This window comes from Coregonus clupeaformis, chromosome 29 (genome assembly GCF_020615455.1).
Source record: "Coregonus clupeaformis isolate EN_2021a chromosome 29, ASM2061545v1, whole genome shotgun sequence".
In the NCBI taxonomy this organism is placed as follows: domain Eukaryota; kingdom Metazoa; phylum Chordata; class Actinopteri; order Salmoniformes; family Salmonidae; genus Coregonus; species Coregonus clupeaformis.
In genome coordinates this window covers 6,583,467-6,599,550 of record NC_059220.1, presented here as the reverse complement: position 1 = coordinate 6,599,550, position 16,084 = coordinate 6,583,467, and the positions used below count along the sequence as shown (strand labels likewise).

General features: G+C 45.7%; 1 protein-coding gene across 1 annotated transcript in view; it reads left to right on the top strand.

The window, feature by feature from the left end:
* The window catches only part of capn3a (calpain 3a, (p94)), a 61,666-nt gene that overhangs the window by 27,186 nt on the left and 18,396 nt on the right, over window positions 1-16,084 (top strand). Inside the window, exons 10-19 of the mRNA XM_045209083.1 lie at window positions 448-503; window positions 1,246-1,359; window positions 1,664-1,675; window positions 1,846-2,054; window positions 5,150-5,186; window positions 6,303-6,380; window positions 8,749-8,806; window positions 9,794-9,858; window positions 10,594-10,662; window positions 10,765-10,843. Coding sequence (XP_045065018.1) covers window positions 448-503; window positions 1,246-1,359; window positions 1,664-1,675; window positions 1,846-2,054; window positions 5,150-5,186; window positions 6,303-6,380; window positions 8,749-8,806; window positions 9,794-9,858; window positions 10,594-10,662; window positions 10,765-10,843 — 777 coding nt within the window. The remainder of the gene's footprint in view (window positions 1-447; window positions 504-1,245; window positions 1,360-1,663; window positions 1,676-1,845; window positions 2,055-5,149; window positions 5,187-6,302; window positions 6,381-8,748; window positions 8,807-9,793; window positions 9,859-10,593; window positions 10,663-10,764; window positions 10,844-16,084) is intronic.

The window sequence follows — 16,084 nt, the reverse complement described above, 5'->3', positions numbered from 1 at the left end:
TGGTGTTTTTGGTTCTGGACCCCATGCTCATTGAGTGATGTTGGTGTGTTTGGTTCTGGACCCCATGCTCATTGAGTGATGTTGGTGTGTTTGGTCCTAAACCCCATGCTCATTGAGTGATGTTGGTGTTTTTGGTTCTGGACCCCATGCTCATTGAGTGATGTTGGTGTTTTTGGTTCTGGACCCCATGCTCATTGAGTGATGTTGGTGTTTTTGGTTCTGGACCCCATGCTCATTGAGTGATGTTGGTGTTTTTGGTTCTGGACCCCATGCTCATTGAGTGATGTTGGTGTTTTTGGTTCTGGACCCCATGCTCGTTGAGTGATGTTGGTGTTTTTGGTTCTGGACCCCATGCTCATTGAGTGATGTTGGTGTTTTTGGTTCTGGACCCCATGCTCATTGAGTGATGTTGGTGTTTTTGGTTCTGGACTCACTCCCTACTTGCAGATACATTCTGGACCAACCCTCAGTACCGCCTGCGTCTCCTGGAGGAGGACGATGACCCAGAGGACAACGAGGTGGCGTGTTCCTTCGTGATGGTGTTTTTGGTTCTGGACCCCATGCTCATTGAGTGATGTTGGTGTTTTTGGTTCTGGACCCCATGCTCATTGAGTGATGTTGGTGTTTTTGGTTCTGGACCCCATGCTCATTGAGTGATGTTGGTGTTTTTGGTCCTAAACCCCATGCTCATTGAGTGATGTTGGTGTGTTTGGTCCTAAACCCCATGCTCATTGAGTGATGTTGGTGTTTTTGGTTCTGGACCCCATGCTCATTGAGTGATGTTGGTGTGTTTGGTTCTGTACCCCATGCTCATTGAGTGATGTTGGTGTGTTTGGTCCTAAACCCCATGCTCATTGAGTGATGTTGGTGTTTTTGGTTCTGGACCCCATGCTCATTGAGTGATGTTGGTGTTTTTGGTTCTGGACCCCATGCTCATTGAGTGATGTTGGTGTTTTTGGTTCTGGACCCCATGCTCATTGAGTGATGTTGGTGTTTTTGGTTCTGGACCCCATGCTCATTGAGTGATGTTGGTGTTTTTGGTTCTGGACCCCATGCTCGTTGAGTGATGTTGGTGTTTTTGGTTCTGGACCCCATGCTCATTGAGTGATGTTGGTGTTTTTGGTTCTGGACCCCATGCTCATTGAGTGATGTTGGTGTTTTTGGTTCTGGACTCACTCCCTACTTGCAGATACATTCTGGACCAACCCTCAGTACCGCCTGCGTCTCCTGGAGGAGGACGATGACCCAGAGGACAACGAGGTGGCGTGTTCCTTCGTGATCACTCTGATGCAGAAGAACAGACGGAAAGAGAGGAAGTTGGGAGCCAATCTCTTTACCATCGGATTTGCCATCTACGAGGTGACCCCTGTCAGCCATCCCCCCAAAAACGAACTACTAAACAAAAAAATCCACTACTAAAGAATCTAAGATAACTTGTATTATTCTTTAAAGGGGTAATCTGCAGTTCAAATAACAACAAAGCACATAGTTAGTTTAAATGTCCAAAAATGGATATACAAATCACAGATTGCCCCTTTAATGCATGGCCACATACATGCAGCATTCTGTTTGTAAACAGTTTCGTTTTGAGCAGAGCGGTGTTTGCTGATCCTGTTTCTGGTGCAAACACAACTCACTCTTCTCTCTGTCTGTCTGCCTGCAGGTGCCGAAGGAGGTAAGGACTGGAGTTTGTTTACACATTGAGGTTTTATCGTTCTTAATACACTTTACCGCCATATTTATTTATAAACGTTTTACTATGAACGTTTCTATGATTCATAGTATAACAACAATTACTTTTCATTCCCAATCTTTCTTCTCCTCCGTCTGTGTGTTTCTGACCAGATGCACGGCAACAAGCAGCACATGCAGAAGGACTTCTTCCTGTTCAACTCGTCCAAGGCTCGCTGCAAGTCCTACATCAACCTGAGGGAGGTGACCCAGCGCTTCCGTCTGAGCCCCGGAGAGTACGTCATCATCCCTTCCACCTACGAGCCTCACCAGGAGGGAGAGTTCATCCTCAGAATCTTCTCCGAAAAGAGGAACACCTCAGAGTGAGTGGCTGAGAGAGCGGGGTGGTGGTGGAGCGCAGAGGGAATATGGGAATATGTCGAGTCCCCCTGGGAAAAGCAATGCAAGGCCATAGTGGAGTGTCATAGAGGTTTATTAACAGTCTGGGATTTAAACAAACACAGATAAACGGCCTGTGCACTGCGATATACTTTTTAAAGGCAATTTCCCAGACGTTTTTGCTGCGATCACGTTGTGTCGCTGTAAATGCAGCAGATGTCGTTGTCTAAAGATTAAATCACCTTTTAAAAGTCAATCGCAGTGCACAGGCCGTTTATTTGCGTTTGTTTGAATCCCGGACCAATGTTTTCCTTGGTCACTGGTTAACGATATATATATCTATAGATCTATAGATCTGCAAATACATTTATCCATTCTATTTCCTTAACTGCTATCTTGGTAATAGTATCGGGATGGGGAATTAGTATGTATTATCGCCAGCTTCTCTGGTGTTTCCCATTTATAGTATCTTATGTCTATGATGGGTGAACAGCCACAGCATCTGGTCCCATGTCTTAGATGGGTTGGTGTCAGGTTACAGCGCCCCCTTTGGGGGGAGGGGGTACTGGGGTTATGGTGGTGAGGTCAGACCGCTAAGGACAAACTATTTTAACGGCAATTTGATTTCTAGAGCTGGAAGGAATCGGTCCCAGTTTGAAGCTGTTATGGAATCTTTTTTAGGACAAGCGACTTCAGATTTGGGCATGCTCGGGTAAACATTTTCTTTCAGTATTAAAATAAACCTCCTGCTCTGACTCCAAGTATCCCAAAACAATTTCCACCCTAGACGACAAGAGCTCCTAGCTCTGATGGAAGAGGGGGACCTAAAGGACTGGAAGAAGCTGTTAAGAGATATGATAGACCAGGTCTGGACCCAACACTCCTACAGAGTAGACCAGGTCTGGACCCAACACTCCTACAGAGTAGACCAGGTCTGGACCCAACACTCCTACAGAGTAGACCAGGTCTGGACCCAACGCTCCTACAGAGCAGACAGGTCTGGACCCAACGCTCCTACAGAGTAGACCAGGTCTGGACCCAACACTCCTACAGAGTAGACCAGGTCTGGACCCAACACTCCTACAGAGTAGACCAGGTCTGGACCCAACACTCCTACAGAGTAGACCAGGTCTGGACCCAACGCTCCTACAGAGTAGACCAGGTCTGGACCCAACGCTCCTACAGAGTAGACCAGGTCTGGACCCAACACTCCTACAGAGTAGACCAGGTCTGGACCCAACACTCCTACAGAGTAGACCAGGTCTGGACCCAACACTCCTACAGAGTAGACCAGGTCTGGACCCAACACTCCTACAGAGTAGACCAGGTCTGGACCCAACGCTCCTACAGAGCAGACCAGGTCTGGACCCAACGCTCCTACAGAGCAGACCAGGTCTGGACCCAACGCTCCTACAGAGTAGACCAGGTCTGGACCCAACGCTCCTACAGAGTAGACCAGGTCTGGACCCAACGCTCCTACAGAGTAGACCAGGTCTGGACCCAACGCTCCTACAGAGTAGACCAGGTCTGGACCCAACGCTCCTACAGAGTAGACCAGGTCTGGACCCAACACTCCTACAGAGTAGACCAGGTCTGGACCCAACGCTCCTATAGAGTAGACCAGGTCTGGACCCAACGCTCCTACAGCGTAGACCAGGTCTGGACCCAACGCTCCTACAGAGTAGACCAGGTCTGGACCCAACACTCCTACAGAGCAGACAGGTCTGGACCCAACACTCCTACAGAGTAGACCAGGTCTGGACCCAACGCTCCTACAGAGTAGACCAGGTCTGGACCCAACGCTCCTACAGAGTAGACCAGGTCTGGACCCAACGCTCCTACAGAGTAGACCAGGTCTGGACCCAATGCTCCTACAGAGTAGACCAGGTCTGGACCCAATGCTCCTACAGAGTAGACCAGGTCTGGACCCAACGCTCCTACAGAATAGACCAGGTCTGGACCCAACACTCCTACAGAGTAAACAGGTCTGGACCCAACGCTCCTACAGAGTAGACCAGGTCTGGACCCAACACTCCTACAGAGTAGACCAGGTCTGGACCCAACACTCCTACAGAGTAGACCAGGTCTGGACCCAACACTCCTACAGAGTAGACCAGGTCTGGACCCAACACTCCTACAGAGTAGACCAGGTCTGGACCCAACGCTCCTACAGAATAGACCAGGTCTGGACCCAACGCTCCTACAGAGCAGACAGGTCTGGACCCAACGCTCCTACAGAATAGACCAGGTCTGGACCCAACGCTCCTACAGAATAGACCAGGTCTGGACCCAACGCTCCTACAGAATAGACCAGGTCTGGACCCAACACTCCTACAGAGTAGACCAGGTCTGGACCCAACGCTCCTACAGAGTAGACCAGGTCTGGACCCAATGCTCCTACAGAGTAGACCAGGTCTGGACCCAACGCTCCTACAGAGTAGACCAGGTCTGGACCCAACACTCCTACAGAGTAGACCAGGTCTGGACCCAACGCTCCTACAGAGCAGACATGACCAACAAACATGGACTGAACCTAAGAGGCCGAGACAAGGCAGAAAACTGCCCATAAGAGTCCCTGGTCTTAAATAGTGGCCTTCAGAAGAATATGGTCAATAAAACCTATATTAGAAGTTGACTAAAAGAAAACAAGTTCTCAAGAAGAAGAGGAAAAATAACAAAACATGGATAAAAAAAAAATATATATATAACACAATTAACTAACATTTTGTTCACAGCTCGGTGTGAGGCGGTAAGAGTGTGTTGTACAATACTGTCATTCAACTCAATGCTATTGGGTATGGGACCATAATCCTCTAGAATATTCCGAGAGAAATGTGCAGTATAGTTCCATATTATTGATGTCACAAAATTACAGTTAGTAACAATATTCATATATATATATATATATAGACACTTAGGAATACCGATAAAAACATGTAAATGTGCTGAAATGTTTAGTTAGGATGCTGTAGAGCGTTCGGCTCCTTTGTAAGGAAGTGTGTAGGCTTATGGTCCAATGAGATGTTAAAAGTCCTGTTAGTGTCACCATGGTGACTGTGGTTTGTTGGTTTCCACTCAGGGAGATCGAGAACAGGATCGAGGCTGATCATCCAGTGGTGAGTTTTAGTTCTCTGTCCTTCATTCTGCCCAGCATCATGTATTCATCTCTCACAGTCCACAGCCCAACTTCCTGTTTCTGTCAGTCTTCTCCAGTCTCTATTTGCTTACCCTCTGGCAGGGAGCCCATGCCTCGGATCAGTGAGAGATGAATAAAAAAAGATAGTTTTCCCTTGTACTTTTTTTATTTGGATTTTTACATCGGCATTGAAACAGAAAATTGGCCGATATCTGTGAGAAATTACTTGAAAAGGACGGTATTTATTTTTTGTGTTAAAATGTTTACATCAGTATTCAGAAGTGATATTGGCTGATAGTATTTGCCTCTCAGACACTTTCTCTCCCCCTCCCTCCCTCCCTCCCTCAATCTCTCTGTATCTCTCCCTCCCCATCGCTCTGTATCTTTCCCTCTCTCTCCCTCCCCATCACTCTATCTCTCCCTCCCCATCTCTCTGTATCGCTCCCTCTCTCTCCCTCCCCGTCTCTCTGTATCTCTCCCTCCCCATCTCTCTGTATCTCTCCCTCCCCATCTCTCTGTATCTCTCCCTCCCCATCTTTCTGTATCTCTCCCTCCCTCTCTCTCTCTGTATCTCTCCCTCTCCCTCCGTATCTCTCCCTCTCTCTCTCTGTATGTTCTTCCCTCCCCATCTCTCTGTATTCTCCCTCCCTCCCCATCTCTCTCTATATATATATATATCTCCCTCTCTCTCCCTCCCCATCTCTCTGTATCTCTCCCTCCATCCCCATCTGTCTGTATATCTCTCTCCCTCTCCATCTCTCTGTATCTCTCCCTCCCCATCTCTCTCTCCCTCCCTCCCCATCTCTCTGTATCTCTCCCTCTCTCTCCCTCTCCATCTCTCTGTATCTCTCCCTCTCTCCCCATCTCTCTCTCTCCCTCCCTCCCCATCTCTCTGTATCTCTCCCTCTCTCTCCCTCCCCATCTCTATGTATCTCTCCCTCTCTCCCTCCCCATCTCTCTGTATCTCTCCCTCACTCCCTCCCCATCTCTCTGTATCTCTCCCCCTCCCCATCTCTCTGTATCTCTCCCCCTCCCCATCTCTCTGTATCTCTTTCCCTCTCCCTCTCTCCCCCCTCTCTCTTCTTCTCCTTCTCAGCCAGCCCCAGCCAATGCGGGGGAGGAGAGTGAGGAGGACCAGCAGTTCCGGAGCATCTTTCTGCAGATAGCCGGGGATGTGAGTACTGGGAGTACAGGGAGGCCAGGGAGCGCTTGGGGGAGTGTGAGTATAGTGCTGGGGTGGGTGGTCAATCAATGTGCTCCCAATTTAGTGCCGGGATTCAATCCGATCTGCGTCAGAGCCGCATTATAGCACGCTTTACATTTAAAGGTAATTTTCAGATTGAGCCGACATATGCAGCGTTTACCGTGAATGCAATCTCTTCGAACACGGGAACATTCCCTTTCAAAGTTGCATTGTCTACAACCCACGATCAGATTGAATCATGCCTGGGTTATTATTATATACTGTATTACACCTGCTGTATATCTGTCATGTTACTGTATATCTGTCATGTTACTGTATATCTGCCATGTTACTGTATTACACCTGCTGTATATCTGTCATGTTACTGTATATCTGCCATGTTACTGTATATCTGTCATGTTACTGTATATCTGTCATGTTACTGTATATCTGTCATGTCACGGTTGTTATCAGACCTGCTGTATACAGTGCATTCGGAAATTATTCAGACCCCTCCACTTAGTCCACATTTTGTTACGTTACAGCCTTATTCTAAAATTGATTACATTGCTTTTTCTTCTTATCAATCTACACACAATACCCCATAACGGCAAAGCAAAATCAGGTTTTTTGATATTTTTGCAAATTTTAAAACAAAAAAAACAAACTGAAATATCATATTTACAGAAGTATTCAGAACTTATACTCAGTCCTTTGTTGAAGCAACTTTGGCAGCGATTACAGCCTTGAGTCTTCTTGGGTATGACGCTACAAGCTTGGCACACCTGTATTTGGGGAGTTTCTCCCATTCCTCTCTGCAGATCCTCTCAAGCTCTGTCAGGTTGGATGGGGAGCGTTGCTGCACAGCTATTTTCAGGTCTCTCCAGAGATGTTCGATCGGGTTCAAGTCCGGTCTCTGGCCGGGCAACTCAAGGACATTCAGAGACTTGTCCCGAAGCCACTCCTGCGTTGTCTTGACTGTGTGCTTAGGTTCGTTGTCCTGTTGCAAGGTGAACCTTTGCCCCAGTCTGAGGTCCTGAGTGCTATGGAGCAGGTTTTCATCAAGGATCTCTCTGTACTTCGCTCCGTTCATCTTTCCCTTGATCCTGACTAGTCTCTCAGTCCCTGCCGCTGAAAAACATCCCCACAGCATGATGCTGCCACCACCATGCTTCACTGTAGGGATGGTGCCAGGTTTCCTCCAGACGTGACGCTTGGCATTCAGGCCAAAGAGTTTAATCTTGGTTTCATCAGACCAGAGAATCTTGTTTCTCATGGTCTGAGAGTCCTTTAGGTGCCTTTTGGCAAACTCCAAGCGGGCTGTCATGTGCCTTTTACTGAGGGGTGGCTTCCATCTGGCCACTCTACCATAAAGGCTTGATTGGTGGAGTGCTGCAGAGATGGTTGTCCTTCTGGAAGGTTCTCCCATCTCCACAGAGGAACTCTGGAGCTCTGTCAGAGTGACCATCGGGTTTTTGGTCACCTCCCTGACCACGGCCCTTCTCCCCCGATTGCTCAGTTTGGCCGGGAGGCCAGCTCTAGGAAGAGTCTTGGTGGTTCCAAACTTCTTCCATTTAAGAATGATGGAGGCCACTGTGTTCTTGGGGACCTTCAATGCTGCAGAAATGTTTTGGTAACCTTCCCCAGATCTGTGCCTCGACAAAATTCTCTACGGACAATTCTTTCGACCTCATGGCTTGGTATTTGCTCTGACATGCTGTGGGACCTTATATAGACAGGTTTGTCCCTTTCCAAATCATGTCCAATCAATTGAATTTACCACAGGTGGACTCCAATCAAGTTGTAGAAACATCTCAAGGATGATCAATGGAAAAAGGTCTGAATACTTATAAGGTATGTTTTTTAGTTTTTTATAAATTTGCTAACAATTCTAAAAACCTGTTTTCACTTTGTCATTATGGGGTATTGTGTGTAGATTGCTGAGGAATATAAAAAAAAAAATCCATTTTAGAATAAGGCTGTAACATAACGAAATGTGAAAAAGTCAAGGGCTCTGAATACTTTCCGAAGGCACTGTATCAGTCATGTTACTGTTGTTATCAGACCTGGGTTCAAATACTTTATCTACACTTGACTGAGCTTGCCTGGTGAAATGAATGTCTCAAATGATTTAAGTAAGTATTATCAAAAGAAAACAAAAACTATTTGAACTCAGATCTGGTTATCAAATGAATTTGATGAGGTTCTATGTATCAGGTGAGGATGCTTTCAGACATCAAAAGATTAACACAAAAAAACAAATGTCATTAACAATGTTCATGTTTAAAATGTTAAAAGTGTCCAGAGATAAACTCAGATGAGTCCATATGTCCTTCTCCCACTGTCTCCTCTCTCACAGGAAATGGAAATAACCGCCAACGAGCTGAAGAATGTGCTCAACAGGGTTGTCTCCAAACGTAAGACTAAGCGTGTTTCTCAATACGCATACTACCGTGCTCCACACGCTCCGAGTTCGTTCTCCGAAGAGGTTCTCTTGAGTACGTTCTTGTGAGGACGAGAGTGTGGAGAACACATAAAATGTTACATTTGAGAAGCACTCTGTGCTAACGTTAATGCATTAACGTGACCTTTGACCAAAACAGACGAAACAAGATGTACATAAAGCAAAGGTTTTACATCATTATTAGCAAGCTATATGTGAATCCTATTAATCTAGCTAGCCAGCTAGTTTTACATGTAAAAAAAATGACCTACAACTAATGTTGTTATGCAAGGTATATGGCCAACGTTCGCTTAAGATTTCTTGTGGGCAGCTAGCTAGCTACCAATTCTTCGTCAGTTAACGTGCGATCTACGACACTACAGTTGGTATTGTAGCCAGGTAAACAGTACGTATTTATTAACGTATTATGATAAACTATTGTCAGGCAACATATAAGATGTGAATGGGCAACTTTTCATTCTGAAGTCAGAGTTCACTTTCTCTCGCTTCAGCTCAAAAGCAGTTGCCATTTCTTTTTAAATACATTTTTCTGCGTTTTTTAACGTGGTTGCATTACATTATGTAAACAACCCTGGGAATATTTCAGTCGAAGATTGCATCGACGTATGCTTTGAAATGTGTGTACAAATGAAGTACGCATCTGAGAAGGGCCCTCCGTGCTCCGTTTCGCATACTTTGATTTGGACTCGTACTCCGACCGTTGTGTGCTCCGATTTGCATGCCGGGACCACGGTAGCATGCATTTTGAGAAAACACCCTAAAACGACACTTTACAGTCATCTTCTGCATCATTAGAGAAGGGGTTCAACAAGGCTCCGTTTTATGTTTACGTAGTCTGTCAATGACAGATTAGCCTTGAACTGACACCTTATTCAACTAAGTTAGGGTTTGTTGATGATTGGTCGATTAGTTACCCCCCCTCTCTCTCTCTCTTCCTCAGATAATGACCTGAACACAGAGGGTTTTAGCGTGGAGTGCTGCAGGAGCATGATCGCACTCATGGACGTATCCTCTGTATCTGTGTTGTCTGTAGATAGAACACAACCTGCAGAGACCCGCCTGCAGAGACCCGCCTGCAGAGACCCGCCCGGGTCCGGTTGTGTTGTCTATAGCAGTGGTTCTCAAACCTCTCCTCGGGACCCCCAGACCTTTCACAATGTCGTTGTAGCCCTGAACTAGTTCACCCGGTTCACTTATTATTATTATTATAATAAGCCATTTAGCAGACGCTTTTATCCAAAGCGACTTTAGTCATGCGTGCATACATTTTTACGTATGGGTGGTCCCGGGGATCGAACCCACTACCCTGGCGTTACAAGCGCCGTGCTCTACCAATTGTGCTACAGAGGACCACACATAGTCAAGGGCTTGAATAACTGGTTGACAATTTGAAATCAGATGTGCTGGCGCTGGAATAAATCTAAAAACATGCAACAGTTGTGGGTCCCCATGAGAGGTCTGAGCGGTGTGTAGAGAGAGAGAGAGAGAGAGAGCACAGCCCGTTGGGACCCAAGACAGGCCTACGGTGGGACAAACATCAGGGCCAAATTCACCTTTTACTGCAGTAGCACGTGCCCAAGGTCATGGGGGTGTTACAGAAAAGAACTGATGACGTATACTAATGCATCAACCAGGGAGTGTTGAAACAGGTTATTCTGAGTAAGTGACTTTGTTGACCGGGGTGATTGTGAGTTTTCCATGTGTCGTCCGCCATTGTGGTCCTTAACTACAGCTAACCAGATGGACGGGACTGGCAGACTCAACCTGCAGGAGTTCAGACATCTCTGGAACAAGATCAAACAGTGGCAGGTGAGAATGCTCTTCTTCTTAAGAATCCTGGGTTTATCTTCACTCCTAATGGCACTGTAAATACGGTCAGATTTGTAGATTCATAAATGCTCTGTTTTTCAGGGAATCTTTCAACACTATAACTCGGACCAGGCTGGTAGCATCAACAGCTACGAGATGAGAAACGCCGTCAACGATGCAGGTTAATGTGTTTTCCGGATTTACCAGATACAATCAATAGAATAGACGGGTAGATTGTTTCCCTGTTTCAGCATCTACAACAATATGTAAAGACATGTTCTGTTTTGTTAAAGTCCCCTATAGCAGTGGTGTAAAGTAATTAAGTAAAAATACTTTAAAGTACTACTTAGGTAGTTTTTGGGGGTATCTGTACTTTACTATTTATATATTTGACAACTTTTACTTCACTACATTCCTAAAGAAAATAATGTACTTTTTACTCCATACATTTTCCCTGACACCCAAAAGTACTCGTTACATTTTGAATGCTTGTGGTCCAATTCACGTACTTATCAAGAGAACATCCCTGGTCCTCCCTGCTGCCTCTGATCTGGCGGACTCACTAAACACACATGCTTAAATTTGTAAATGATGTCTGAGTGTTGGAGTGTGCCGCTGGCTATCCGTAACTGAAAAAAAAAATGAAAATGGTGCCGTCTGGTTGGCTTAATATAAAGTATTTGATATGATTTACACTTTTACTTTTGATACTTAAGTATATTTAAAACCAAATACTTTTACTCAAGTGGTATTTTACTGGGTGACTTCCACTTATTAAGGTATCTTTACTTTTACACAAGTATAACAAATTGGGTACTTTTTACACCACTGCCCTATAGAAAGCTGCCCTCTCCTTTCCAGGAAGGATATCGTTTTATTTATCTTTATAGGGTGATTGATACCCTTTACATTCCAGAACACTTTCAGCATTGAAATTAAGTTCCTAACATAGAGTACTATAGTAGATATACAGTGCATTCGGAAAGTATTCAGACCCCTTGACTTTCCCCCCCCCATTTTGTTACATTAAAGCCTTATTCTAAAATTGATTAAATAGTTGTTTTCCCCTCGTCAATCTACACACAATACCCCACAATGACAAAGCAAAAACAGGTTTTTTGAAATTGTTGCAATTAAAAAATAAACTGAAATATTACATTTACATAATTATTCAGACCCTTTATTCAGTACTTTGTTGAAGCACCTTTGGCAGCGATTACAACCTCGAGTCTTCTTGGGTATGACGCTACAAGCTTGGCACACCTGTATTTGGGGAGATTCTCCCATTCTTCTCTGCAGGTCCTCTCAAGCTCTGCCAGGTTGATGTTTGATAGGGTTAAAGTCCGGGCTCTGGCTGGGCCACTCAAGGACATTTAGAGACACTCCTGCGTTGTCTTGGCTGTGTGCTTAGGGTCGTTGTCCTGTTGGAAGGTGAACCTTCGCCCCAGTCTGAGGTCCTGAGCGCTCTGGAGCAGGTTTTCATCAAGGATCTCTCTGTACTTTGCTCCGTTCATCTTTCCCTCGATCCTGACTAGTCTCGCAGTCCCTGCCTCTGAAAAACATCCCCACAGCATGACGCTGCCACCACCATGCTTCACCGTAGGGATGAAGCCAGGTTTCCTCCAGACGTGACACTTGGCATTCAGGCCAAAGAGTTCAATCTTGTTTCTCATGGTCTGAGAGTCTTTAGGTGCGCAGGCCTTCATGTGCCTTTTACTGAGGAGTGGCTTCTTTCTGGCCACTCTACCATAAAGGCCTGATTGGTGGAGTGCTGCAGAGATGGTTGTCCTTCTGGAATGTTCTCCCATCTCCACAGAGGAACTCTGGAGCTCTGTCGGAGTGACCATCGGGTTCTTGGTCACCTCCATCTGTTTTTTATTTTGAATAAATTAGCAAAAATGACTAAAAACCTGTTTTCGCTTTGTCATTATGGGGTATTGTGTGTAGATTGATGAGGAAAAAACAATGTAATCAATTTTAGAATAATGCTGTAATGTAACAAAATGTGGAAAAAGTCAAGGGGTCTGAATACTTTCCGAATGCACTGTATTATAAAGAGGGTCCTCTGTATCGAAAGAAAAGTATCCAGAATATCTCTGGATAAGAGCGTCTGCTAAATGACTAAAATGTAAATGTAAATCTAGGTGATGTTAGAGTAGATACTTCTATTAGGAAGAAAATTGTTAGTCACACCCACCAGCCGGCTCCCTCTCTGTGGAGACGTCTGGTTTCACAGCGCCTCAGAACGGGACTAGCGCCTCAGAACGGGACTTGACTGGGAGTCTATGGCAGGAGTGGCGAAAACAGACAACGGTTTTGATTGGCTGATCTCTCAGTCCATCACCATCCAGCACAAGCCTTAGAACCTCCCCGCTACATTGTCGACTTCAAAGAGCAAGCAGCACAAGTGATTTAAAAAAGGCACCCAGCAGAGGGCAATGCACCCCTATTTCCACATAACTCCTGCCATAGAGTGGACATGCTTGTTTAAGTTCCACCGCCGAAGAATGATGCAGGCTACTCATACATATTCACGTAGCCTAGATGTAGCCCAGTAGGCTCACGTTAGCTAGCTAGCTAACTTAGCTGGTTCATTGTTGCCCATGTTAGCTAGCTAGCTAACTTAGCTGGTTCATTGTTGCCCATGTTAGCTAGCTAGCTAACTTAGCTGGTTCATTGTTGCCCATGTGAGGAAGTTAGGCTACCTAGCTAAAATGCTTGCTAGCTTATGAAAACTAAAACTAAAAGCGTAGAGAGCCATAGACCGTTTTGCCAACTAGTCTACAAGGGTAGTAGGTTGAGTCCCCAATATTTCTTTACTTGCGCGCCCAAAAATCAGTACCATGGACAGCCACATGATATTTAGCAACATTGATTAGACAAAATTGTTTTTTGGTATCATTAAGTTTGTTTTCAGTGTATTAAACGAAGCATATATAGCCTTGTTGATTTAATTATGTTTAAATGTTTAAGTTGAAATGGGGCTGGAATAGCGGAGGCAGTGCTCCTGTTGTCTTTGGGTTAGGGTTAGGGTTAGTTAGTATAGTGGAGGCAGTGCTCCTGTTGTCTTTGGGTTAGGGTTAGGGTTAGTTAGTATAGTGGAGGCAGTGCTCCTGTTGTCTTTGGGTTAGGGTTAGGGTTAGTTAGTATAGTGGAGGTAGTGCTCCTGTTGTCTTTGGGTTAGGGTTAGGGTTAGTTAGTATAGTGGAGGCAGTGCTCCTGTTGTCTTTGGGTTAGGGTTAGGGTTAGTTAGTATAGTGGAGGCAGTGCTCCTGTTGTCTTTGGGTTAGGGTTAGGGTTAGTTAGTATAGTGGAGGCAGTGCTCCTGTTGTCTTTGGGTTAGGGTTAGGGTTAGTTAGTATAGTGGAGGCAGTGCTCCTGTTGTCTTTGGGTTAGGGTTAGGGTTAGTTAGTATAGTGGAGGCAGTGCTCCTGTTGTCTTTGGGTTAGGGTTAGGGTTAGTTAGTATAGTGGAGGCAGTGCTCCTGTTGTCTTTGGGTTAGGGTTAGGGTTAGTTAGTATAGTGGAGGCAGTGCTCCTGTTGTCTTTGGGTTAGGGTTAGGGTTAGTTAGTATAGTGGAGGCAGTGCTCCTGTTGTCTTTGGGTTAGGGTTAGGGTTAGTTAGTATAGTGGAGGCAGTGCTCCTGTTGTCTTTGGGTTAGGGTTAGGGTTAGTTAGTATAGTGGAGGCAGTGCTCCTGTTGTCTTTGGGTTAGGGTTAGGGTTAGTTAGTATAGTGGAGGCAGTGCTCCTGTTGTCTTTGGGTTAGGGTTAGGGTTAGTTAGTATAGTGGAGGCAGTGCTCCTGTTGTCTTTGGGTTAGGGTTAGTTAGTATAGTGGAGGCAGTGCTCCTGTTGTCTTTGGGTTAGGGTTAGTTAGTATAGCGGAGGCAGGGCTCCTGTTGTCTTTGGGTTAGGGTTAGGGTTAGTTAGTATAGTGGAGGCAGTGCTCCTGTTGTCTTTGGGTTAGGGTTAGGGTTAGTTAGTATAGTGGAGGCAGGGCTCCTGTTGTCTTTGGGTTAGGGTTAGGGTTAGTTAGTATAGTGGAGGCAGTGCTCCTGTTGTCTTTGGGTTAGGGTTAGGGTTAGTTAGTATAGTGGAGGCAGTGCTCCTGTTGTCTTTGGGTTAGGGTTAGTTAGTATAGCGGAGGCAGGGCTCCTGTTGTCTTTGGGTTAGGGTTAGGGTTAGTTAGTATAGTGGAGGCAGTGCTCCTGTTGTCTTTGGGTTAGGGTTAGGGTTAGTTAGTATAGTGGAGGCAGTGCTCCTGTTGGCTTTGGGTTAGGTTAGGGTTAGTTAGTATAGTGGAGGCAGTGCTCCTGTTGTCTTTGGGTTAGGGTTAGTTAGTATAGTGGAGGCAGGGCTCCTGTTGTCTTTGGGTTAGGGTTAGGGTTAGTTAGTATAGTGGAGGCAGTGCTCCTGTTGTCTTTGGGTTAGGGTTAGTTAGTATAGTGGAGGCAGTGCTCCTGTTGTCTTTGGGTTAGGGTTAGGGTTAGTTAGTATAGTGGAGGCAGTGCTCCTGTTGTCTTTGGGTTAGGGTTAGGGTTAGTTAGTATAGTGGAGGCAGTGCTCCTGTTGTCTTTGGGTTAGGGTTAGGGTTAGTTAGTATAGTGGAGGCAGTGCTCCTGTTGTCTTTGGGTTAGGGTTAGGGTTAGTTAGTATAGTGGAGGCAGTGCTCCTGTTGTCTTTGGGTTAGGGTTAGGGTTAGTTAGTATAGTGGAGGCAGTGCTCCTGTTGTCTTTGGGTTAGGGTTAGGGTTAGTTAGTATAGTGGAGGCAGTGCTCCTGTTGTCTTTGGGTTAGGGTTAGTTAGTATAGTGGAGGCAGTGCTCCTGTTGTCTTTGGGTTAGGGTTAGTTAGTATAGTGGAGGCAGTGCTCCTGTTGTCTTTGGGTTAGGGTTAGGGTTAGTTAGTATAGTGGAGGCAGTGCTCCTGTTGTCTTTGGGTTAGGGTTAGTTAGTATAGTGGAGGCAGTGCTCCTGTTGTCTTTGGGTTAGGGTTAGGGTTAGTTAGTATAGTGGAGGCAGTGCTCCTGTTGTCTTTGGGTTAGGGTTAGGGTTAGTTAGTATAGTGGAGGCAGTGCTCCTGTTGTCTTTGGGTTAGGGTTAGGGTTAGTTAGTATAGTGGAGGCAGTGCTCCTGTTGTCTTTGGGTTAGGGTTAGGGTTAGTTAGTATAGTGGAGGCAGTGCTCCTGTTGTCTTTGGGTTAGGGTTAGGGTTAGTTAGTATAGTGGAGGCAGTGCTCCTGTTGTCTTTGGGTTAGGGTTAGGGTTAGTTAGTATAGTGGAGGCAGTGCTCCTGTTGTCTTTGGGTTAGGGTTAGGGTTAGTTAGTATAGTGGAGGCAGGGCTCCTGTTGTCTTTGGGTTAGGGTTAGGGTTAGTTAGTATAGTGGAGGCAGTGCTCCTGTTGTCTTTGGGTTAGGGTTAGGG